The sequence below is a fragment of the Ornithodoros turicata genome, chromosome 6 (genome assembly GCF_037126465.1).
Source record: "Ornithodoros turicata isolate Travis chromosome 6, ASM3712646v1, whole genome shotgun sequence".
In the NCBI taxonomy this organism is placed as follows: Eukaryota; Metazoa; Arthropoda; class Arachnida; order Ixodida; family Argasidae; genus Ornithodoros; species Ornithodoros turicata.
Genome location: NC_088206.1, coordinates 60021019 through 60047233, shown reverse-complemented (window position 1 = coordinate 60047233; position 26215 = coordinate 60021019). Strand labels below are relative to the sequence as shown.

The window sequence follows — 26215 nt, the reverse complement described above, 5'->3', positions numbered from 1 at the left end:
CCAGACAAAGTTGGCATTTTGGTGTTGCCTTCCACCTCGCTTCGTCTTCAGCAATTGAATGCAATAAGGGGTATAAGTCGAAAAACCCCAAACCGAGAAAACTTCAAGTGAATATATTTGGTAAAGTAATTACAGTTGGGTTTCCTCGAATAACCCAAATGCAAAATGTGTAACATATATGTATGTGTCTACTCTACATGCATGTCCTGTTAGCATCGTTTTTGGGTGCGTGACTTAGCAGAAATTGAACGAATTCCAGGAGCATGACATACCTTTTTTTTTTCAATGTAACACCACATGCACGGGGTTTTTGTGCAGAAGAAGCAATTTTCACGAGTCGGACGTTGATGGTGAACAATGTTGATGCCAAGTAAGGTGAAGTCACCTTTGTGTAGTGGAGCAGCCAGGATCAGGATTATCGTACTGCTAGACAAGCACAATCTTGAATATAATGTCCCAGAATTAAGGTCAGCATAATATGACTTATTAGCTTGGTCGACACGTTTTTCCGATTACAACGCTCAGTAGCGCTGCTGACGTGGTCTCATGAGGTAGGAAGAACATGTCTCTCGAGTGGAAGTAGAAGTTCATGTCCGCAACATAGCAAAATTTAAGCTACACCATTTGTATGCGTGTGTAGAATAGGTGGCCGATCTGACTGTCCGTCCCACTGACACACATGCATTTCCCGTTTCTTACCCTTCTGCAGCGGGTCAATAAATAGACCTCTCCCTGTTTGTAAACAAATCACGTCATAGTGTTCGACAGCGCCACCAATTTGGTAGACTTGAACTACGCTCGAAGCTAGAGGCGAACACGGTCGCGCCCGAAAGCCACGGTCTTGAGGGAATTACGATGGTCCCTGAAAGGGACGCGATACTTCGGTCCTACTTTTCATTCAATAGGAGGCAGCGAACAAGTGCAAATTCGTGGAACCCAGTCCTCCCTTACGATTTGTTTCGGTTTCAGTCTGTCTACCAACGTCATGATGACGTTTCTCGGGTAGAGGTTTATTGCAATACAATTGCAAATTTTGTTTGGCAGGTGCATGCTGGTATGTAGATGTCATTGCAGCAACTACTAAAAATGGGATAAGGCGACTTATCCCCTTCTTGCATACAGAGGTTCAATTGTGTCTCGTGTGAAACGAAGTATACAGAAACCGTTCGGGACCGAATTAGCACATCTAACAGCACCACAACACCCCATATTCCGGCCAATTCTAGTTCAAATTAACGGAATAAAACGCCGTTTTCTGCGTGCTTGCACGCTCCATGGCCACCCAGCTGAAACGACAAGGACCAGTATGGCGGAGGCTTCCTCGGAAACCGGTCGGAACACAATGACTCAGCTTGTATTCTGGGTAACTGGGCGGAGCGAAGACCAGTGGCGTATCTAGAGCTACCTGCGCCCATGGCAACATGGTTAACATGATGTCCTTGGGGATGCGTTTTCGTGTGTTCCGCACTAGGTTTCACACTACAACCTCTCTAATGGCGGGTGCTTTAGATCATTTATGAATGTGCCAGGTTGAGTGCCCGACCTTGCACATTCACACCCGACCACATAATGGCGCCCCTGTTCACCTGGCGCCCATGGCAGCTGTCCACACCTGCCACACCCTAGATACGCCACTGGCGAAGACGCATTTTACGTCATGGTGCGCCTCCCACCTCAGCCGGCAAAAGATCAAAGAATGGCCAAACTCTCCCAATAGACGAGCTGAGTAATTTTATTTATTTATTTAATTACGTTAAGTACCCCCGTTGGGGGGTTCATTGATTACGTAACGCCGCCGTGCAAAGCTGCTGGTGGGCACTATCAGCTTTATCAGCCTATCAGCCAACGCGTTTTTCCCACTTCTTGCCCACCACAGCAAAATATAACCTCGAACCGGTCTTTTCGTGACGTCACATATTTGTAAACAGAGCGTCGTCTATACACCAATACACGGCTCTGGAGCTGATCTGAGTAGGCGCTGATCTGATGACCAGATAGACCGTTTTGCGTTCCGGTGGCCCGGGTTTGAATCCGGGCGCCGGCTGTGCTGTCTGGGTGTTTTACCCTAGGTTTTCCGCAGACGGACTTTTAGACAAATATCGGCACGGTTCCTTGTGAAGTCGGCCCAGGTCGCACGGTCCTCCACCCCTCTGCGATAGCCGTGACGTTGCCCACCTAAGCGTGGCCGACTACGGCGAGCAGTTCCACCACCAACGTTTTTCCGGCCCAGATAAGCCGGTGGTCATGTCCGTGCCCGCGCTCGAGAAGTGGGTAGTTCTGATTTCGGCTCATTTGCTTTATATCTCAAAGTACACGCTTGTTTCATTATGCTTAGGAAAGAGGGCGGGAATTCAAATCATGATTGTTTCCAATTCCTGCTGTCTCGCATCTTCCCGAAAGCATCTAATTCATTAGTCGTCCGGTAGTTAATTGCATGCGCTTTCCAACAGGATGTCCGTCTGGTCTCATCACCCGCCTGCAAAAATGGCATCAGTGCTGCTTTCGCTGTTTGTTTGTTTTTTTAAAGTACAGGGTGTGTGCAGAAAAAAGTAGCCCCACATTTTCGCACATAGCGCGCTCCCTGCATACCGTACGAACTTCCGGCGGCGCACAACGACGCATTTATGCGATGAAAATCAACAACAAAAATCATGGTAACCAAACTCTGCGTGACATTGCTCCGTGTGTTTCCAATGGGATATTCCAGTGTAGCACAGTTGCGTCGCCCGACTGCTGGGGCTGCCACCTATGCAGAAACCGAAACGAAATGCGGCACGCCTAGCGGCAGCTAGGCGCACCTAGGCCGTGACCGCCATGTTCACTTCTGCATATAGGCAGTTCGGGATGCACGGGGATCATCGTTTGCATGAATAACTTTTTTGTCAGGCAGAGTTTGGTTACTACGATCTTTTTTTTCTCTCTCTCTCTCTCCTTCGCACAAATGCGTCGTCGTGCGGTATGCAGGGAACGCAGGACGTGCGTAAATGTACGTGGGGCTACTTTTTCTGCACACACCCCGTGTGTTAATGATAAAAAAGAATGCCCTGTACATTCGAGGTGCCACACATGTTCTTTCCAGTAGGCACTAATGCTTGGAACAAAACACCGATTTTATTGCACATATACTTTGGAATGCAACCTTTCACACCCGTTCGTCGTATCACGTCACCACGACCTTGACTTTTCCAATGTCCATCGTCATCGACCCTCGACGGGGTCCACGCTGATCACTCAAAAGTCAGAACGTACAGAAAGTCCACTCTCACGACTTCAGAGACATATGATGTACCATCACCAGCACGCTCCGGCTAACAATCGCCGGCGATAACGCTAAGATGCGTAGAAATATCGCCCAAGCGTCCGTCGCGTCGTACCTGGTACGAGGTTGATCAGAGCAGAGGGCGTGCTTAACGTCACGAAACACCCGGGCGTTCCGCAGGTGGATTGGGCTGAAATACCCCATGTTCTTTAGGACAGTCTTCTGGTACTTCTTGAACTGCTTTCCGTATAGTTCCTTTTGGCTTTCACTCATGGCGTTCCACATGACCTGCGTGGTAAATGGTACAAATACCTCAAAACGTAAAATTGCACTCTAGGGAGCAGCATTTCGCGACGAGAAACATTGCATCCAAACTGCTATACTTCAAGGATCAGTGAAACAGCAGTGCAGGACATCAGCTGTCCTGTGGCGCGCGAGGGAGGCCCTCTGATTCGCACACCTTCTAGAAACCCTCCCCTCCTTCAAAAAGCGCGTAAGAGAACGAGGGAAGTCGACGTCACTTCCTGACGTGCGCAGTTCCGTTGGGAGGTCCGACGAGATTTACTGGTGACGGAGCACTGCCACGCGGGTCCGCTGACGTCACGCTATGAGATCGGGCAGAGCCGATGGCTACTTTCTGCAGATGTTTTTGTAAATTATGTTGCGCAAATATTATACACAGTAGGTCACGATAGCGTGCTTGATGAACGGAACAGAGTTTCATTCCTTCACCTCCTTGGTCATTTAAAGGGGTCGAGAAACCATCTCCGATCGTGTTTTATGTACTCTTTATCATATAGTCCCTATATTCAATACACAAAGCCATCGTTGACTCTGGCGCACGCTACTTTCGTGGTAACATTTATAAAAACAAAACAAAAAATGCGTTCTGCAAAGCTCAATAGACGGAGCGCGACGCCAAACGGGAAATTTTCCTGCGGAGGAGCAGACAGTTACCATGGGAACAGATACGCGCGACCTTTTCTACGATGATACGTATTATGCTTCAGAGAACTGAGTGAGAGAGCAACGGCGCCTTTCTTGTATGCCAGCGATTCCTCGAATAACGGGATCGCGTCGACATAGTATTTTGCTCGGTACATATTCAAGAGACAAATCCACCCATATTATCAACATTGTTCACCCAAGAGCCTGAGAGAACCGTGCCACGACCGCATTAGTGAACGTGCACGCTTTTCCATTACAGCGCAGCTGGGTATATACCTACGCCCTGTTTTTAAAGGTACTATAAAGCAGTCGAGGTCGAACCTATGCAATCAGCATGACGTGAGAGTGCTAGATTCAAAGGTTCAGCACAACAAATAATATGCGCAGGAGTTTACTCTAAGTATTTTTAATTTGTAAATAAAAACGCAGTCAAGAATGTCGGGGCGACGCCTGGTGGGAAGAAGCCCTCAATTTGTCGAGCAACCCTGTAAACAAGGAGGCCGATAAACAGATGGCTTTCCTGCTGGGATTTGAAAATACTGCCTTACGAGAAAATGTAATTTGTGTGAAAGGAACTAAACAAAAGCCGAATCTTGCACTCAGTAGCTAAACGTCTATACCTGGGCCTTGTTTCAGCACCGTGGCGCTGCTATCGTACGTCGCTCTGCTTGGCCCAGAGTCGTGCGCATGAGACATTTTCGCCGCCGTACTTGGCGGAGTTGGCGTTTCGTCGGTCTGCTTCGCCACAGTGTTGCCAGTAGATTTAAATTTGCATTTTTTCGGGAGCTATAACGGCTATGTGAGAAAATTTTGCGGCATTTTATTCCTGAGGACGTACACAATTCAGGGCTCACAAAACATGAAGTTGCACCTCGACTGCTTTATAGTACCTTTAAACAACGCGACAGCGCATGAATACAGTACGGTATCTCACCTCATACTCATTTCTTTGTCGTTCCATGAGACTGGTGTGCTTGACGACGTCCCCTGGTTGAACAACTGCCACGTGGACGCCATGGCGAGCTACTTCCACACTCAAACCTTCCGAGAAGCTCTCCAACGCTGTTTTTGATGCACTGTAGACAGACAGTCCTGGAAACGGCTGTGTGGCTTGAACGCTGCTTAGGCTTACGATACGACCTGCCAATAACCAGAACCAAAGAACTGAAATGACTATACGCACTACGGACCGTCGCGATGGTTCATAATGTGGGTCTCTGCGAGGCTTTGCCTTACCTTTTGCGTTGCGTATGAAGGGTAAACATGCCCTCGTTAAGCGTAGTGCTCCCATGAGGTTCACCTGGATTTGGCGTTCAATCTGTTCGATGGTTAACCATTCGTACTCTCCCATGATGCACACACCAGCGTTGTTCACCAGACCCCACAGTCCTGCGAAGAAAACGAATAGAAGCCTTCAATATATACTACTCTTACTTATCGCCTCTCATAAGGGAAAGGAAACGAGAAAGCTAGATTAGATTAGTTTTGACTAGAAGTAAAAAAAAAAAGACGTAAACGTAGGACGCACTGGTGCGTCCAGCTGTTTCATGGCACCTGATGTGCGAAAGCATTGAGTGATTTCAAAAGCTATCCCGAGCTCCTACACTCTAAGAAAAAAAAAAGTAGAAATTTCTACCCATCTCGGTAGAACTGTATTTCAACCACATATCTACTCAAACCAATTTTACCTTTTGGGTATAACTGCAGAGCAGAAACAAACCACAGAGTAGGAACTGCCGTTCTATCAGCGGGTAGGAAATTCTGCACTCTTTTTCCTTAGCAAACGTGAGAGAGATGAGAATAGAAAAGGGACGCCACCGCTTGTACCCGCGGAGGAGAAGGCGCCTTTGGATTGGCAGGAAATGGTCGATGTATTGTCGTTCTACCAGTTTGGGTAGGAAGTTCGACCTTTTTTTCTTTGAGTGTACGTAGATCATATGCTTGTGATAGCCATAAACCAGCAAGTTCCAAATGGGAGCTAGGGAACCTTGAAAAAATAAAAGTGGTATATAAGAGGGTTTGGAACAGTCCTGTCGGAGAAGCTCTTCGACAAGCAAGAGAGCACGTTTACCCTCACATAGAAGAAATACGCAGGTATCTTGAAACGTTTTGAGACGGCAGAACGCAGGCCCGCAAGGGGCCAATGGAAGCGGAACGAGGGTCTCGATCTTCAACTTTCACATAGCGATCGTTATAGTTATATTTAAAGTTCGCGCGCTCAAAAGCAGCGTTGGTTGGCTCGCGCAAGAGCTCGTGGCGAATCACGAGCCGAAGTGACGCGTTATGGGATAACGACAAGTTGAAGATCGGGGCCGAGGAAATGGCACAATTGCGGTGGAAGAGATGATAGACCAGGGTCCATCAGGTTCCTTGAACTGTCACCCTTTGTCGTGTGTCGTTGCTAATCCCGGGGAATGTGTTACGTTTAGCGCTTTCTGACAGAATATCTACAATGTTGATCTTGGACTTGGACCGCAAGTGTAAAATACCGGAACGTGATACGTGATGTGATGTAATTAGTACAAAGAACACGGCCTAACATGACATTCGCTGCCAACTGCCTGGGTCAACCTAGTTCGCGTTGCACTGTCCTCCCATTTTCCTCTTGTTCTTATCGTATAGTTGTCGTGGCGTTACACGCACAAGCACCGGAGGATGGCTATAGGAGAGTATCTATCCAAAAAGGTCCACGACATCGGAATAGTGTATACGCAGCATCCCAGGGAACCCGTCATATAGGCTGCATAGATGGAAGGCGGAACAGATATAGAGCAAGAAAATGAAGGGGTGCCTGCTATATCAACGACCATTCCACTGGTGATCGACAAAGCAGAGACACCTGGTAGCCCTCTCGGCTTGTAAAACGGAGAACACTGCTTTCACAGAAAGAAGGAAAATGGGTGAAGACTTTCAATACCAGGTAGGAAGTCTGAAGTCCTCATCTCCCACTGGGCCTTCACTGCCAAGGGCCAGTGGGAATCCACCAGTAGACCTCTTCCTGTTCACAAACAAATGACGTCATACGATACTACAACTCCGCCAACTTGATAGACTGAAACTGCTATAGCAAAAAACCAATAAGGCACAAGAAAGCCACGTTTAAATATAGCTTTTTATATTCTAGGACTTTTATGCAATTCCCTACATATTATTAGTTGTATGGCCTTGTTCTACTCCATTGTACCGGTAGCCCTATCTTTCCGGTGGCCCTTTCTAGAGATGGCTACCGGGTTCTTCCATCTTCAGCAGCCTGAAGGCCACGAGTTTCTCTCGGAGCGTACGTGGTGTCTCTATACAAAGCGAGCGCGAACTAAAAAGTCGTAATAACAAAGCACATTCCGCACAGGATTACGCCATTTAGAGTCACTAAGTGACTCTAACGACATTGACTTTCAAGACGATGCAACCCTTGGATGGCAGCCTTCTTTTCTTCCTGAAATGGACTGGGTCCAGAAAAATGTCGTCTGCTACTTCGCTGTCGTCTGCTACTCGGCTGTTCGGGGCTCCGAAAAAACATTGCTATTGATTCGATCATGATTCGGCCGCTCCTTCTATCCCCAATTCTCCGGGAGAACTGGCAAAACTGGTTTACGGCGGCAAAGGGTCAAGGCGCTGACCCCACTGACCGGCGAACCAGAACGAGTTCTTATACCGTCATCAGTGACGTGGCACGCACCATACCTTCTCCTCCTGGTCATACCGGGAGTGTTTATTAGAGTTTTTTTCTGGGAAACAAATTGTCCACCTCAAACCCTTTCGCGCTATTCGGCAAAATGACGCACACACTTTCATCAGACGTCTTAACCTGATCTTTTTTATTATTATTATTATTTATTTTATTTATTTTATTTTTTGATGGCCCTCTGTACTCCTTTAATAAACAGAGGCGACGGCGACGTTCTCCGACCGCGCTGTTTCGGTTTCGCTATGTCTACCAACGACATGATTACGTCACGGTGACGTTTCTTCGGTAGAGGTATATTACATACTATTGCGTACAACACTGCCAAATCCTGCTTACCATGCTCGCATGCTCCAACTTTTTCAAGTGCTGCGTCTATGCTTGCGTCGTCCGTGACGTCAAGAGAGACGACACAAAGACGCGGCGAGCTGATGGATTTCAGCTTCAGAGCCCCTTCGCTATCTTCTGACAGGCAACCTGCCAGGACAGTGAAGCCCACCCCGTGCAGCTGCAGAGCCAGTTCCAGTCCGATGCCACTATCACAGCCACTGATTAGGAGGCGCCTCGAAGTTCCGCTAAGCTGGTCGAACCGCCGTCGTCTTTGCACGGTTACAGCGATAAAATACGCAACCAACGGTGCTAGGAGCAAGGCGGCGGGCCACATGGATTCCATCTTTTATCAAACCGTTCTGGCTTGTCGACTAGGCATCTCTCCTGTAGGGGACTTGTGATGACTCCTGAAATGGGCAGCGTATATGCACTTATACATGGTGCTCTATCTATCCATGTATTCATACGAGCGACATCCCCAATAAATGTTCAAGCGGAACAATGAACAAAAAACTGCTCATTGGGCGCAAGTTCCGTCATGCCTTATACTTCGCGCATAGCAGACGACACCATCGGCCCTGTCGTCTGCTACATATTGTGGATGAGCCGCAGGATAGCCCATGGTTAGAAATGATGATGATGATGGTTTGTGTTTTATTGCGTTTGTGTTGGGCACTTTTGCACGTGCACGTAGCAGCAGAAAGCTCTGGCGTTTTGCGCATCTTCCGCTTGAGTATGGAATATGTCGCTCGTGTGAGTATAGTATAGCTAATCGGATAGCGCATATTTTTCTTCGTGCGTCCGTCCATCCATACTCTGTAAAGTATGGTATACACAAGGTGCACATACGCAGAGTACGCTTTGTATGCATAGTATATTATGTTAGATATGATACCAGTCAACTGGGGAGCAGTTGCACCCCTGCTTTGCAATTGATAGTCCTCACACCGTGAAATATACTCCCCACAGGACTGTAAACCATCCAAAAACTTCTCACAAACTTCCGTGCATTTTGTCCCGAAAGCTACTGATGGTTGTGACAATGCATTTACTCCCGATGAGGACTAAAATTACTCCTTTCGCCCCCCTATAGAGTGTACGTATAGTAGGCTTCTGACTTTTCGGATTTATCCGATAAACTTCGATTTTTCCCGTTTCCTTCTTCCTTTTTTTCCCCTTCTTCCACACCTAGTTTTCGACTTCAAACTGATTCACAACTAAAAAAAGGTCAGAAGTGGTTGCCTCCTTTGGGGTCGCTGGACGCTTGAATGGCCCAAAAGGAGGATACTACACACATTTGTCCCATCTGTTCTATGTATCCTCGACCCTAGTGACTCTACTTGGCCCCGGGTACTGGGCTAGTTTGGCACAGAACAGTTCTGTGTTCGTCACAGCTGCTACTCATTTTGAGTCTGGGCACCATTCACAATTCGTGCAAATACGCTTGTTTGTACTTCAATAGCTCTGGGTATTAAAACATCCGTGCGTTACATCGTGTGGTCCCAGTACACTTTTGCAAAGCTTTCCTTGAATTGTCTCTGCGATGACTGCTCCGCAATACTCCGAAATCCGCGCCGTTCATTTTTCAAACTTTTTAATCCACCGAGAAACTCCAAATATCCAAAAAGTTGAAAACTCCGATGAACACCGTCCGAATTTTCCAAAATTAAAACTCAGAAAACTCGGAACCCTATGAGGCATATAGTGTATGATGTAGATGCGTACATATGCTCCCTGTGCACAGACGGTCTTGACGTGTGAAACTTTCTTCAGTTACAGCACGCGCCTTGGGCCCGACCTACAAAAGGGCTCGTGTTTCTGCGTCTCATCCGAGACATTACAATATCAGTTATATCGCCGGAGAAACGCACGGATCCCGAGGCCGAATTTATGAAAAGAGCCACTTTCACTCGAATATATGAACGACATTTACTCCCGGAGAATTGACATCAGCTATTCATGCTTTATGCATACTTCATGCTATATGTGTGCACATACACACATGCAGGAAGACCCTTTATGATAAAAACGCGGTATCAAAAACCAAAATTGCCTCGTGGAAATGAAGAAGTCCTGGACGAAAAGAAAAAAATTCAGTATACGGAAGGGAACGTTCCTAAGCGAAACAGAATGAACGGAATGTTTCTCTATTGCACTCTTTATTTTCCCCGTCTTCTTTCGACGAAGGCCGCGGCGCCCTTTCAGTGGGAGCGTTATTATCGTATGGGGGGGTAGATAAAGCGGTACAGGCGTGGAAAATTGCAGATGTATATCACGAGGGAGCACTATAAGGACCTTCCATTCTGGAGTTTGCGAAATGTTTGACGTAATGGCTAATGCATTTAAATAGTTTGTCCTCGTTCGGTATACGATAAACTTTCCCGTCGTCCTTTTTTGTGGTCCGCTTTTTAGTATCATTGTTATTACTGCGAAAGTAGCAATTTTCGCGAATATCGCGATCGTAATTTTTTCCGCGAATTTAAGGTCCAGCGAAATATTGGTAACGGCGATAGAACAACGTACAGGGAATGTGAAGTAGTGCAGAATGTTTCTTTGTTTCTTTCTTTTTTTTTACTCCGTGTTAGCTATGAGTTGCGTACAGACGTGGACTGATGGAGAGAGGACAGTGGGGGCTTATGTGTGTCCTGGGCCGGCTTCGGGGGAAACTGTGCTGACATTCGTCTGGAAAGTATGCCGGAAAACCCAAGGAAATACCTCAGACAGCACCGCCGATGGTAAGACTCGAACACACCATGTCCCAGTCTTCAGCACAAGCTTGGCTACCACAGTCGATTGTATGTCTTTACCCAGTATAGGCTATGGCGCTGGTTCACATAATGAGTTCCGCGACGACGAACTGACAGAGCGCTATTTTAGCTGAGGTTTAGCACACTTTGGCGGCGCCTTGGACATAGACGTCACACTGATTTGAACGTATCGGTTCGTCCTTGCACGCTCATCCTCAACTCCGTACAACATTCCATCACTCGAATTCGTGAATTATTAAGAGCACGAAATCAACCACTTTTACAGCACGAATTAGCCCGCAACTTTATTTTCATTTTTCGTCCGCGCAGGTTTTGAGATTTGGAACGTTTATGGGAGTGACTTTTTCAGTCAAAGTATAGTTAGAAGAAAAAGAAGAAAAAAAAGAGATACCTAACTTTTCTGTCTTATTTCAGATATTCCTTCCCCGAAGGCACCTCGTGTTTGTTCCTTCATTATGCATCGAGACGATCGAATAATTTTCCGCTTGCGTCATGTCGGCTAGGTTTATGACAGTGACCGAAGTCGGCCCTGCACGAACCATTCTCCCGGAACGCGACCACATCGGCTGTCAGACCGCCAATAAAACACCCAACAACAAACAAATCCACCAAACCCTTGTAACCTCTTTCTCCCCCAGAGAACCCTTCCACAACCCTTCACGGAATTTCGCTCCTGGACTGTCCTCGAGCACGTGCAAGAAATACTACACGAGCATGCGGGTTGAACCAACTTAAAACCACCAGGGGTTGACAAACAGCTGCGTGATGTACCGCCTCACACGTGACAGCATCGTCGTGGAAACGCACACGTAAAACGTACACGTTCGAAAATGAAAATACGAATCGCATATCACATACCTGCTTCACTTTCAGCTCTGACCACCTTCGGTCTTTTAAAAGGTCGTACACATGTTCAATCTCAGCGACAAGTTCAGCGCGGACGGAAAGCCATTGAGCAACCACGGAGGACTTTCCTCACTGACCGGGAGCCAAACAGGTTACCCATGGTCTCGCTCCCTTTCCCCATTTCGTCTCGCTTCTGTTTTTTTATGCTCGTACAGTGGCCAGAACAACAACGACGGGCTTTCCGGAAAAAGTGGTGCCACAAATCAAGATTGTTGCTATCGTTTCGTACAGCCTGGTTAAGGTGTCAGGTAAAGACTTGCGGAGTACAACTCTTTCGGGTCTGGACGAAAGTGAACGACAATTTACATTTTATTTGTGACTGTATGTGCATATCGGATGCAATGTGCAGCATTTGGTGTCCTTCCGGAAATATTACGTTTGCGCGGGAAAATCGTCTCATTATTAATTCTCTCGAATTTTGTCGTTTAATATATCAATTTGAACCAAAGAAGCAAAACGGACCATGCGCATTGTAGTCCGGTTTGCAGACGATCGTTCCCGCAGGAGCAGAACAGGCTCAGATACGCAATCTTTCACGCAAGAGCGGCTGATTTTATCTTTCTTATTTTCCTCATGCGACAGTCCAAGGGCACCTGTTTCAGCGTTTCAACTCGCTTTCCGCTGAACTCGCTAAAGTCGAACGCGCGGATGCATAGCGCCACCTGCACACCAGTTGAAAAAACTTGTCGCGGCTACGGGGGGGACAGGTAGCTCCAACGCGCAATCCGATTGGTTGTTCTCGTTTCCAGGTGAGTCATACGAGGAGAGACGCTAACAAGCGCACGTGTGTTTTGTTCCGTGTCTTGTTGGCGGATTCTTTCGCTCGTTGTATCCGATATGCTTCGTAATTCGGCGTTGTGACAGCGCAAATCCTGTGTAAGTGTCTTCCCCGCATGCTTGTCATACTTTTTCCCTCAACGCACGGGGTGAAACCGAAATCGTGTATCAGTGTCTGGTGAGATTTACAAGTTAACTGTGTCGCTATAAGCGTCCTTTGTGTCCACTTGCATACCGTTATCCGTATGTAGGATTATTGCAAATGTCATTGTACATTATTGTTCGTGCAGAATGCTTGACCGTCCATATTATAGGTGTCCACAATGCACGGAGATGAATGGCATGAGGAGAGCAGATTTACTTTCTTTTCCTTTTATTTATTTTTATTTTTTTCTGTGACGGTTGACCCAGAAAAGAGTAGCGGCGACTTATTTGTCCATCATAATCGAACAGCCGATCAGCTACTTTTGATACTCTTTTGTTTGCTTGTTTCTGCCTTCCTGGAAATATTTATTTCTTTTCCAGTTTTGAACAATGGGTTCGAAAGACGAAAACGGGTTGAGTGGAGCATACGACCTCGGAAAATGCGATATCGAAGATCTGCTCTTCAAAGTCTTGGTGGTCGGTGACTTTGGTGTTGGTGAGTTCCAGTGTTTCTCGTTCATTCACTTTGGCTTCTCAAAGTTCCAACCTTTACTCTTATATTTTTTTCCTAACCTATGTTTAATGTAATCTCTCTTTCTCATTCATTCTTCCTTTCCTTCTTTCTTTCTCGCACACTCTTAGTATATCTCTCTCAATTTCTTCTTCTTTTTTTTTTTTTCGGATATAAATTCCATCCCGTAATTTTCAGGCAAGACCTCTTTAATTCGGCGGTACACAGAAGGTGAGTTTTATTTTATTTGTTTTTAATTTCTTACTGAGCCTCTAACTTTTTTTAAACTGTCCTAAAGCATATCCCGATACATTTTTTGCGTTTGTTTTAACATTACCCAGGTATGTTTCATCAAAGTTACAAGATAACCATCGGTGTTGACTTCTCCGTGAAAGAACTAGTGTGGAATAATAAGAAACATATCACGCTGCAACTATGGTGAGCCTCGAAATTACAATGGACGGGGGATCCGACGACTTTACGGCGTTCTAATGCATCGTTGCAGGGACATCGCGGGACACGAACGTTTTGGTCACATGACTCGTGTGTACTACAAATATGCGTGAGTTGTTGCGTGTTCTCCTTGACTGAATTAGTACTCTTCTGTAATAGGTGAGCGAAATTCACTCACATGATGGACATAATTCACCACCACATCATGGGGAATGATGTGATGATTAGTTATGGCCTGCAACATGTTGAGTGGTGACCTATTTATTTATGATTAGGGTTCTGCATTTTCGGTTTTTATTTTTGGGCGTATTCGGCGTATGGTTTTTGGTGTTTACTGATCGATATTCACGTAATCGGCGTTCTTCGATATTTTTTCTGCCCTGTCTATGGTTTACATGACAGTTATCGGCGAATAGAAATCACGATGCAACGACATTCATTCAACATGGCGTTGTTCGCTGCGGTGGCGTTTTCCAATATCCCCAGGACATCCCTACATAGTCGCTAACGTCCTGAATGTCAGGATATCCATGCGATATTCATGGGACGTCCCAGAACGACATTCGCGTTTCGGTGTTACTCGGTAAATATCTGATGTCGCGGATACGTCTGCAAGATATCGCGCTTTGGATGCTTGAAGGAAGAAGTAGCCTGCAGATCTCAGAGATATCCATGGATTGAACGTTACAGGAACGTCGCCAGGACGTCGTTTGGAGATATACGGATAAATTTCTGACGTTTGTGACATGTTCCGGCAGCAACTTTTTTGTTGTGCTGAGAGCAAGATAAAACTAGACATGGGGGACTAGTAAAATCGCTATGTATTTCTATCGTCGGCGTGCTGCCTTCCTTTCAAAACATTTGTCTGTGTGCAACACTCGTCACATAATAGAGGAATTCGATCACTTTTACAGCTCCACAAAGCAGATAATCACATAGCTTGATTGAATTGAAAACAAGGTATTTGACATGAAGGTATGTTAGAAACGCTATTGGGTATACCTTGACACTGCAGATGTTATTTGCAAAGTCGCACCCCCTCACCGTTGCAAATGTTTCACGCCATCAACATCATCTATTTGCTCTGGTCTTCCTTGAGATGAGGCCAAAAGGGAGTCTGCTGTTCTAGGGTGAGAGCACCTTGGTTAACGCGGTCTGCTTTGGTTGACCGTTGCGGTCGCCGAGCAGTATTGCTTGCAGTACAGTTCCTGGAAAGGTTTTTCTTCATGTATTGTGGGATATTCAATTGGTTTCTGCCTTGGTTACCCTACTGCCCAATTAAGGGGAGGCCGTTCCGTACAGAACTCATCAAACCTTGACACAAGCTCAGGGATTTAACCGCATCCTGGGAATATCCAAATATCCTGTGGTGACGTCTGTGCGACGTTACTGGAATGTGGAGAACCGTGGGACAAATTAAGCCTCCTGGACGTACATGTGTCGTCTACAGGCTCTCTGAAATAAGCCCATATCCAAATATCTTTTTCACGATATTGCACGGACATCGCCGGAATGTTTGTGGTTTACTGGTTAACGGCTTACGAAAAAGTAAACGGACATTTTTCACAGCCATCGTATTTCTGTATGGTTTTCTGATCTGCATTAACAGCTTGCTGGGCATGTGCAGCAATTTATCTCTGTCATGTCCCTGTCATGTCCATCTCTGTATTCGGGGTTTATCGATTAAAACCGAATGAGGGAAAATTTGCCCGGCGTATGTTTTTCGGTTAAAACCGAAAACGCGGAACCCTACCTATGATGTGATGTGATGCCGATGTTGAATGGCGGGTTTTCAAACTGATGTCCAATTATGGGTTTTCAATTTGGAGGGTTGCGATGTTGATGTCGAATGATGCGTTACCGATGTTGATGTGATGTGATTCGCTGTGAGTTAGTTACCGTAATGCGATGTTGAATAAATATCTCGAAAAGTGCCGACTTATGCTTACTGTCTCCGATGATAACAATGGACAGAGACCGAAAGAGACACGGAACACGATGCAACGCAACAGAGCCCCCGACAACACCGAATATCCTCTGGATGTACGAATAATGTCCTAACGGATTCGCACGTCCGATAGATATTCTGAGGATATCCATCGGACATAAACAAACCTTGCTGTGTCTGAGGACCTAAACCAAAGTTATGTACGCAGAAAATCTGAAATGTGTGGTATGAGGTTTGGCGGGGACTCTTGTTCCGTGTCTCCCGGCGCCTGTCCATTGTTCGTCATGCACCAGCAAGTCCGCGCTGTATCCTTTCGGTACCGATAATTACACTGACATTCTTTTTGCAGCACAGCAGCTATTATTGTCTACGATTTAACACGGTTGGTACCTTTACTCTTTCCTCGGAGTGTTCGCACGATACGTGATTTTCCGTCTAATTTAATATCGCGCAACTTTTATTTTCAGGCCAGCAACGCTACATTCCGTGCTGAAGGTACGTCGCTCTTTTTTTAGCAATTTCGTGCGGAAATTCATCGTAGATTGCTCGCTAGGTTAAAACATTCACGAGGCGGAATCGCTCCACAAATTACAAACTTGATATCGCTTCGCCCAAGAGACGTTTTTCTTTCTTTCCTTCTTTCTTTTTTTTTTTTTTTTTTCTAGCGCTCGAAAGTGTAATTCGCACCAGCTAATGACAAGCAGTGCCGGCTTACAATAAAACTGAAAGAAGGCAGCACTGAGGTGACCCACTCCCCCCAATTCTTTTTGTTGTTGTTGTTGTTGTTGTTGTTGTTGTGGCGTGTTCCGCAACGAATAAAATGAGCACCTGCGGAAGAACGGCGGGCGCAGATGACGTACAGCGCGCGACGCTACTCCCTGGCATAGGTGGGCATTTTGGTGAAACCTCACTCGCCCTCACCCTCACAGCCCTCACGGGCTCATGCCCTCACTCGCCCTCACCCTCACCGCCCTCACGAGCACAGGCCCTCACTCGCCCTCACCCTCACAGTACTCAGAAACGAAAGCCCTCACCCATGAGGGCCTTACCCTCATAAGGTCTCCTGTGAGTGCACTCATGAGGTCTGAGGGGCGCCAGGTCTGTGTGAGTGAAGTCACTGGTGAGGCCTGAAGTGTGTGTGGTCAGTATGAGGGCATTCAGAAATGAGGTCAAATGACGCATACCAGACGTGTGCAAATTAAACTATGAAGGCATTGATGATATGGTTCCAGCGACACAACCACCGGCTGTGTGACTTTAAAGGGCTGGTGTGCACGTATTTAGCAATTTCGTCTACGTCGCGCTGGGAACGAAATTGACGAAATTGCTAAAAATTTGCGACGAAATTGCTAAAAAGGGGCACACCAGCCCTTTAAAGTGCACCCTGCCGGTAGATGGATCACTGGAACCATATCACCAACTAATCCGTCAGTTCAGGACGCTTGGCTGTGTTTGCAGCGCGACGTAGAAGAAATTGCGAAAAACGGGCACACCAGCCCTTTAAAGTGCACACTGCGTGTAGTTGGGTCTCTGGAACCATATCACCGACTAATCCGTCAGCTCAGGACGCTTGGATGTGTTCCCAGCGCGACATAGAGGAAATTGCTAAAAACGGGAACTCCAGCCCTTTAAAGTGCACCCTGCCGGTAGCTGGAACCATATCACTAGTGCCTTCATAATTTGCCCACGTCTCGTAAGCGTCATTTGACCTCATTTCTGAATGCACTCATACTGACCTCACACCCCTCAGGCCTCACCAGTGACTTCACTCACACAGACCTGGCGCCCCTCAGACCTCATGAGTGCACTCACATGAGGTCTCATGAGGGGCAAAACCTCATGAGTGCACTCACAGGAGACCTCATGAGGGTTAAGAACCTCATGAGTGCACTCACGGATGGCCAGATCGCGGGCTTGCCCTCACTCACCCTCACCTCAAAGGCGTGAGGTGAGGGTGAGGGGCACTCATGAGGGCCCTCATGAGTGACTTCGCCCAGCTATGCTCCCTGGCTACTCTGGCTATTTTTTGCCGCAGAGTTATGACGTCATTTCCGCTAATCTGGCTGCTCTGGCTATTTTTCGCCGGCTGAGGAGTAACTCGGAGTTGCCAGAGTTGAATAAGAAAACGCACCCTCTGTTCGGCGTACCTTTCAGAAATCCTCCACCTTGGAAAGGGCGTATCGAAGAATGAGGGAAGGTCGTGATGTAGCTTATTCCCCTGGTCATGTGATTCGTGATGTACACCGCTGCAGCTCAAGGAAGGAAGAAGAAGGGCAACGGGGGTTTTTTCGAGACCTCACGCGCGAGTCGTGTCGGCGCACGAAAACGAGGGACTGCATAGAGTGGTGTGTGGATACTCAAACTATTTGTTTTGTAATGAATCAGTTGATTAATTCAAAGTAATTAGTCAGTTGTTAATTATAAGGATTAGAGCCAAAATGTCAATGAAAAGTTGTAGAGGGAGTTACCACAGACGCGCGAGATTCCGCGTCGGTTTTTTGCAAACCCGAAAGTTAGACTTTGAAGCAAAAAAAAAAAAAGGGATCCGTTAGAGGTACAAAGTTGCAGTCAACGTGTTACGTGTCGTTGTATCGCCCGCTACAACTTTCTCGTTGCCATTTCGGATCTAATCCTTATAATTACAGAACTGACTAGTTAATTTCACTAAATTAATTCATTACAAAAGAAAACTAGTTCGAATATCCTTACATCACTTGTAAGACTATGCAGTCCGTCTTTTTGGTGTTTCGATAAACCTTTTTTTTTTAAACTTTGGCTCATTTTTAATGAAACACCCTGTATATTCTCTTGTAACTATCTTGGAAATCGCCTTTAAATTACGCTTCAGTAGCGATATTTTCGTGAAAATAACATTTTACTTCGTCGTCGTTATAGGCCTCGCAATAACCGCGATCCCGAGAAAATGGCAAGAAAAACGCTAATTTCGCATTGTATTACGGAATTTTATTTATACACGCATTTTTGCCCGTTTTTATGCCATCTACTTGTGATTCGTAATTAAACGATTATACCGTCAATCGTCTCTGTACCTAAAAGCGGTTCTGCCGATCAATCAGTTCTGCTAGCGAGCGCTTCTGCCGTTGAGCGTCTTCCCGGCATGCTTCTCCCCATCGAGATGGCGGTGATACAATACAAGTAATACAAGCAAGTGGTGGGTCGCTAGGGATATCCATTGCCAGCCTATCCAATCCAGTTAAAATGGCGGCACCCAGTTAAATATAGCTGAAGTATAGTATTGCTTTTTTTAGGCTCCTGCTAATGGGCAGACTCCCTTTTGATACACAGCACTGGGATAACCTGGGATTAATAACGCACTGCATTTTGGCTCGTGATTGGCCAGAGAGCTCAAAAAGTGACAGGAGCTTCAGGTATAGGCAGGGCCTGCTTGCACATAATAGTATGAGAGAAATACTCAACGAGTTTTTCACTCAATGCGCAGTGTACTAATGCTTGAGTGAAAAACTCGTTGAGTATTTCCCTGAAACAGTTTCGTCCAAGCGGACCCTGGTGCGAAGGAGAGCTTTCAATCTCACGGGTCGGAAAAACTCGACGAGCGTGTTGATTAAATCTGTTTACGTTGCTACCAGCGCCGTATCCTGTGCTTTTCTTGTGTCTTTCGCCCTTTATTCCCATGGATGCAGAAAAGCTCCTTCCCTCGGCAGCCAACTCTGACGTTACGTCATCCGCCCAATAGCAACGCCATCTAGGTACAGAAGGCCTGCTCGTTGCCTCCTCTCCCTCATTCGCTACGTGGACATACACAGTCGGAATTCGTCTGATACTGCGATTCACCGTTGTGGAATTCAAGAACTCGCAAATGATTGCAGCTAACTTAAAACCTGTAGACCTGAATCTGTAGACAAAAAGTGCGACACGCTTTCCAGAAAATCAGTCTCGAGAATATATGGGAGGGACAGTCTTGCGCTTTATTTTAAAGTAGTACCCGGGGTTGTTCAATCACTACTCGCAGATGACGGTCGTTCGTCTGCATGGCTACGACCGCTGAAAGCACGTTCGTTATTGGCTACCTCCGTTGAACAGACAACCCTTGCGTATGCTGGCCAGGAGCGAGGGAGGCTCCGCCTCCTGGATGCCGGCCAATAGGAGGACGCGGAGGGCAGGCACTTTCCAAGCCTCTGTTCTCGTCTAAGAGATGGCGCAGGATGTTTCTAGGGAGCCTCCATGGGTTGCTGCGGCTTCTCCGCTCCGGAACGCACATGGAGGCTCCCTAGATGTTTCGCGTGTCGCAAGGCTTCTGCCATGGCACACCAATCTAACCAACTGCTAAACAAAGCTTAGACAGGAGTGTAGCTACCGTTATTTCGCCTGTCGCAAGGCTTCCGCTATGACGCACCAATCTAACCAACGGCTTCGCCGTCCATCAACATGGGAACGAGGCCAAGCGGGAGTTGCGCGTACGCCGGTTAACGAACGGCGCGAAGCTGTTGGTTAGATTGGTGCGCCACAGCAGGAGCCTTGCGACACGCGAAACAACGGTAACGCGGCACCATCTCTCAGGCGAGAGCAGAGGCTTGGGAAGTGCTTGCCCTCCGCGTCCTCCTATTGGCCGGCATCCAGGAGGCGGTACCTCCCTCGCTCTTGGTCAGCAAACGCAAGTGATGTGTTGCTTGAAGGATGCACCGGTAAACGATTGATACCCCCCTTCAGGTGACATAGAAGACCCGTGCCGAAAGCCGTAGCGAAAGAGTGGCACGTAAAATATTAATACCTTTTTATGAGGTTAAAGCAACAATAAGGAGAAAAACTACAGTAAATTCTGTTGTTTCTGTAGAGCATTCGTTCGTATCTCCAAGCTACAGCTCACATACGCGTTTAATTATCTGTTTAAGCTGTCTAAATGTTTAATTATCTGTTTAAACTGTTTCAAACGGGGCAGGCTACCGGATAGTAATATTGAAAAGCGGTTGTTCCTGCGAGCTAATAAAGCTGTTTGGTAACGCCATTTCCAACTTCGGGCTCTTCGCATTTCTTTGATAGCCAATTCCAACCGTGACGTCCAAGTACAGGGTGTCTACCAACCTGGAAAACCGGGAATTGTCAGGGAATTTTGATGCGACTGGATTGTCCTGGAAATTTGCCAAAAAGCAGCTCAAGTCAGGAAAAATCGCAGACAAGTGCCGTGGCGATGCGCAGCGAATCGCGAGTGCCGATCAGTGTGGTTGAGAGGCCACATCGCAGCAATAACGTTGATGTGATAATAGCAATACGACAAGCTCACAGGCAGAAAAGCTGGGCAGCCTCATTAATACTCAATATATGATCTATTTTATGAGAGATCTGTATCAAAACGTAGCAGCAGGCACCAAGTTCCCTTTTGTTTCAGGTCGGGGGAATTCGCTTTAAATAGTCAGTGAAAACATGGAAAGGTCAGTGAATTTGAAGGCCGCAATTTGGTAGACACCCTGAAGTATCTTTGAAAGTAACGAGTGAAGAGTATTTAATACTCTATTTTAAAGTAGCACAGAAGTCATTTTTAACACCCAGTTTTCTTCCTATAAAACTGTTAAGTTTGCCAGTAAGATGCACCATGCGAAGTAATTTACACCACAGAGTCATAATTATCGCAGAAATTGAATTTAAAATACGCCGCAAAAAGCGACCGTGCGCAACGGTGGAGAAGAGCAGTACCAGCCTGTGATCTGCCTGGAACCTCGCGCTGACGCTATAAGGAGAACGCTCGCTGATTGGCCTAGAGAAATGTTGTCTGCTACTCCGCTGTCGTCTGCTACTCGGCTGTTCGTGGTTCTGATAAAGCCTTTCTCCTTGCTCGGTAATGCTTCGGCCGCTCCTTCTATCCCCAATTCTCCGGGAAAACTGGCAAAACAGGTTTACGGCGGAAAGGGACAATGCGCTGACCCCCACTGACCAGCAAACGAGAACGAGTCTCCTTATGCCGTCATCGGTGACGTGCCATCATACCTCCTCATCCTCGTTATAGCTCGAGTGGCGAGTTAAGGGTGAAGGCGCGGAGCTATGTTTATGTGAGTTTTTTTTCTGGGAAACAAATTGCACACGTCAATACCTTTCGCGCTATTCGGTATAATGACACACACACTTTCATCAGATGTCTTAATCTGAAATTTTTTTTTGGATGGCCCTCTGTACTCCTTTAAGTACTTTCCAAGACTGTGTATTTGGAACTCTACTCAGCTACAGTTTTACCCTGTACTCAGTAATTCGTACAACTTGGGACAAAAGGTTACGGAACACGGCACTGGCATATTTCTTCATCGGAGCAGACCCCTGCTAGGTGTCAGGAAAAGGCGGAATAAGAAACGGGTGACCGGCTATAGACCTCTCCCTGTTTGTAGACAAATGACGTCATAGTGTTCGACAGCGCCACCAATTTGGTAGAGTTGAACTACCCTAGAAGCTAGGGGCGAACAAGGTCGCGCCCGAAAGCCACGGTCTTGAGGGGATTACGATGGTCCCTGAAAGGGACGCGACCTTCGGTCCTACTTTTCTTTCAGTGGGAGGCAGCGAACAAGTGCCCATTCGTGGATCCCAACCCCCCTCCCCTTCCGATTTGTTCCGGTTTCATTCTGTCTACCAACGTCATGATAACGTTCCTCGGGTAGAGGTCTATTCTATCCAAATCTCCGTATGTGTGTCTGCTCCTGTTTGCCGCTAGGGTGTCGCTCCAATGGAGAAACTGTGTTCCGTAAACCTTTGTCCGAAGCTGTACAAGCCTGCTTCTTGAGAGCAGAAACAACATCGCTTCGACTTTATCTGGACCGGAAAGCCGTCTATTTGGTCAACAGATCAGCTTTGATTCCAATCCGCTCGATCGCTATGCAAAACACGTCGCCCTCCGATGCGAAAGCCCTTTTCCTCTTTTGCGCTCGAGAAGTGCGTAGTTCTGATTTCGCCTCATCTGCATACCAAAGTTTGACGATTTACGAGGGTGTGATTCCATAAGTTTCCGGCCTGAGGTAGAAAATGCGCGCGAATTTGAAAATGCGATTAAGGAGGCGTGGCGCCATCTGTTGGAGGGCCGGAGCACCACCCTCAACCCTCTCCATGCTTTTGTCGGTTGGAGAGCGGCATTTCAAACAGCCAAGGTGCACGCTTCAGTTAAAATGGAAAAAAATCGAGTACCGCGCTGTGATAAAATTCTTGACAAAAGAGGGACTTTCGCCTAAGGAAATTAAAGCGCGACTGGACAACGTGTACAGGGAAGCCTCTCCGTCGTACACAACGGTAAAAGACTGGGCTAAGCAGTTTCGACTGGGGCGAGAGTCCATTGAAGATGATCCACACGATGGTCGTCCAGTGGAAGTGGTGACACAAGAAAATTTGTCTCTTGTCGAGGAGGAAGTGCTGAGCGACAGGCGTCTGAAGGTGAAGGAAATCTCAGAAAAGCTGGGGCGTTCCAAAACAACCGTTTTTCGCATCATCGGTGAGGGCCTTCATACGAAAAAGGTCAGTGCGAGATGGGTGCCACGACTTCTCTCGTCAGCTCAAAAGCAACAGCGCGTCGTCTGTGCCAAAGAGTTTTTGGAGTTCTGTCAAGAGAACGAAGAAGAAATATTGAAGTCATTGTCACAGGGAATGAGACTATGGTGCTCTACTATGATAACCAGGAGAAAGCACCCCCAAGAAAAGCCAAGGTCACACAATCCACAAAGAAGGTCATGGCAACAATATTTTGGGATTGTCACGGGATCCTCCTCATCGGCTTCAAAGAGAGGAACACCACAGCGAATGCGACTTATTATGCTTCACTCCTGCACCGACTGCGAGACGCCATCAAGGAAAAGAGGCGTGGCAGGTTGAGTCGAGGTGCCCGGTTGCTCCAGGACAATGCCCCTGTCCACACGACTTCTGTTGCCAAGGCTGCACTAAAGGAGTGCGGCTTCGAAGAAATCCACCACCCACCGTACAGTCCAGATTTGGCACCGAGTGACTACTTCCTGTTCTCAAACTTGAAGAGGGATCTCAGAGGACGGAGATTTCAAAACGATAGTGAGGTGCAAGAGGCAGTTTTCCAGCATTTTGCGAACAAAACTTCGGACTATTTTTTAAAAGGTATAAGAATGCTGGTTGAAAGGTGTCAAAAGTGCATCGAAGTTAAGGGTGACTATGTCGAAAAGTGATACACTCGTTTCGTCTCTATGACTATTAAAAGTTGGTCGGGCCGGAAACTTATAGAACCACCCTCGTATATCTCAAAGTACCTGCTCATTTCAGGATTTTTGAGAAAGAGGGTAGATTCAAATAATGGTGGCCTTCAATTCTGCCGTCTCGCATTTTCGCCGAAAAACATGTAATTAACAAGTTAATTAATGCATTTTTGGTAACTAGTCGTCCAGTACTAGTTACATGCTCTTTCCCACAGGACGTCCGCCTTGCCGCGTAACCCGCCGGCAAAAATGACATCAGTGCTAGCAAAAAACAAACAGAAAAACATATATGTTCGACAGAAAGAGTAGGGCCGGTTGGTACAACTCCATTTTTAGCAACGAAAATAAGGACACACGGTTAGACAGTGAATAGGAAAGAACAGGTCGCAACTTTCAACCACTTTTACTGGAATGAGCCGAACATGAAATGATTGTTTCATGTTCGGCTTATTCCAGTAAAAGTGGTTGAAAGTTGCGACCTGTTTTTTCCTATTCAGTTTCTAACCGTGTGTCCTTATTTTCGTCGCTAAAAGTGGATATATGTTCGAAGTGCCATCGGTGCTATTTTATTCGAGAAAACCTTCTGGTGCAAAAGTGTCTCGACAGGAAGAACCGTTTTCTCTTAGTTTTTATTTTTATGTATTATTGTTATTTTTATTTTTATGTATTATTATTTTATGTATTATTGTTATTTTTTATTTTTATGTATTATTATTTTATGTATTATTGTTATTTTTTTATCAACCTATTTATTTATTTGTTTTTTGTTCGTGAAATTTCACAACCCCTTTAATTTCTGTTCTAACAGTGGCAACGTGACCTGTGGGATAAAGTGGAGCATCAAAACGGATTTCCTATCCCTGTCATACTGATCGCGAACAAATGCGACCTCGGATGCGTCGATCCCAGAACACTGTCAGCTTTCTGTCAAGAACATGGTTTTGCAGGATGGCTCTTCACATCGGCCAAAGAGAACATTAATATAAGTAAGTAGCGCTAAGAATAAGCGAAAACGTACTGAGCGTTACCTGCTGCTTAATTCATTTGCAGACGAGGCGATGAATTTCCTAATTGAGCGCATCTTGCTGCTTCGTGAAGAAGATAGGATGATGGGTATGCGGCCCTCTGACCCGTCCATTCGGAGCTTGACACTGCCACCTAAAAATCCACAGAAGAAAAAATCTCTTTGTTGTCGCTAATCATGTTCATCGTTTAGCCATGTCAGGAGGTGAAGGAGGTACTATCATCATATTTTTCTTTTTATTGTGCCCGATATTAAGCTTTACACTCACTGTTGCAAAGTTGACGATTCTGTCCCAGTGATTTATCCAGACGGCTCCTACAGCCACAGAGAAATCGGCATCGCGAATACCGAAACTCATCCGCCTCTGACGTCTGCGGCGTGAGAAGGGTCACGTGCTTACGATTACCAATGGCAGTAGCTCACGTACCTGTGACGTCAGTGCTTGGCGCTCAATGTGGAGCTCTTGTTCTTCTTCAATACTCTGACATGCAATGCGTTCGTGATGCACATGTATCGGAAGTATCGCAGCCACGGAACAATCAATAAGTCAGGCAATCAGCAATAAATCAGTCGTCTGCACAGGGCCCAGTAAATTTTGCATTGTTAGCTGTAATCACTCAGCCAAAGGGAAGATCGCCGCGTTGCGCATGCTTGGTATGCAGCAGTTTGTATTGGAATGGATCTTAACTTCTGTTATGCACTTTACTTACGAAATTTCAGTAGTAGAGTCAGACTTCGCAACCTGTTTTTGGTCGCATTGGGTGCCTTTTTCTACAAACCAAAATGTTGTTAGATATTTCGCATTCCATTAGAAATTACTTTTGGGGTTATGGTCTACTTGGAACACATGCTCATATTAGGTGGAATTTGATGAGTGCGTCAAAACTGACAGGCACGTATGCTCTGTGATATTGCTGCAATGTGTTGCCGTCCAGCTACTTCAATATGTATTTACTTGCACAGTTTTGGCGCTTATATTTGTACCTCATGTCGGCTGTCAGTATTACACTGAATGTGTGAGAACCTTCCCTGTATTAGAATGGCTAGACTGTTCGTCGAGTGTTCATTCACATATCATTGATGTCCGATGATGCTGGCATCATTGTTGCATGTTTTTACATGTTACATCATTGTATATGTTACATTTTTGAAGTGCGCTGGCGTACTTCCATTTTTATGACGTTTTTTGGCTGTTTTACGAAGCCGTGTACGCTTATTATTTTACTTCGGGGAATAAAAAAAAATGGTTGCTCAATTCCACTGGTTTCTCTTGTATATTCATTCTTCACTTGTGCCGACA

At 46.3% G+C, this 26215-nt stretch overlaps 2 protein-coding genes across 5 annotated transcripts; one reads left to right on the top strand and one right to left on the bottom strand.

The window, feature by feature from the left end:
* Window positions 1-3096: 3096 nt before the first annotated feature.
* Window positions 3097-25305, bottom strand: LOC135396854 (D-beta-hydroxybutyrate dehydrogenase, mitochondrial-like). 2 transcript variants are annotated; one of them, XM_064628058.1, is made up of 6 exons: window positions 25184-25305; window positions 24920-25049; window positions 8229-8626; window positions 5444-5596; window positions 5142-5347; window positions 3097-3547 (listed from the first exon to the last, which is right to left on the bottom strand). In XM_064628058.1, the coding sequence occupies exons 3-6, from the start codon at window positions 8560-8562 to the stop codon at window positions 3263-3265; spliced, it is 978 nt and encodes a 325-aa protein (XP_064484128.1). In that variant the 5' UTR covers window positions 8563-8626; window positions 24920-25049; window positions 25184-25305; the 3' UTR covers window positions 3097-3262. The 2 variants fall into 2 exon arrangements, with proteins under 2 accessions (XP_064484128.1, XP_064484127.1); XM_064628057.1 differs by lacking the exons at window positions 24920-25049; window positions 25184-25305 and adding an exon at window positions 11846-12123.
* LOC135396856 (ras-related protein Rab-32B-like) lies at window positions 11851-26175 on the top strand. 3 transcript variants are annotated; one of them, XM_064628060.1, is made up of 9 exons: window positions 11851-12141; window positions 13196-13310; window positions 13524-13556; window positions 13667-13763; window positions 13831-13887; window positions 16076-16108; window positions 16194-16221; window positions 24700-24877; window positions 24942-26175. In XM_064628060.1, the coding sequence occupies exons 2-9, from the start codon at window positions 13205-13207 to the stop codon at window positions 25088-25090; spliced, it is 681 nt and encodes a 226-aa protein (XP_064484130.1). In that variant the 5' UTR covers window positions 11851-12141; window positions 13196-13204; the 3' UTR covers window positions 25091-26175. The 3 variants fall into 3 exon arrangements, with proteins under 3 accessions (XP_064484130.1, XP_064484129.1, XP_064484131.1); XM_064628059.1 differs by lacking the exon at window positions 11851-12141 and adding an exon at window positions 12669-12769; XM_064628061.1 differs by lacking the exon at window positions 11851-12141 and adding an exon at window positions 12812-12848.
* Window positions 26176-26215: the final 40 nt, after the last annotated feature.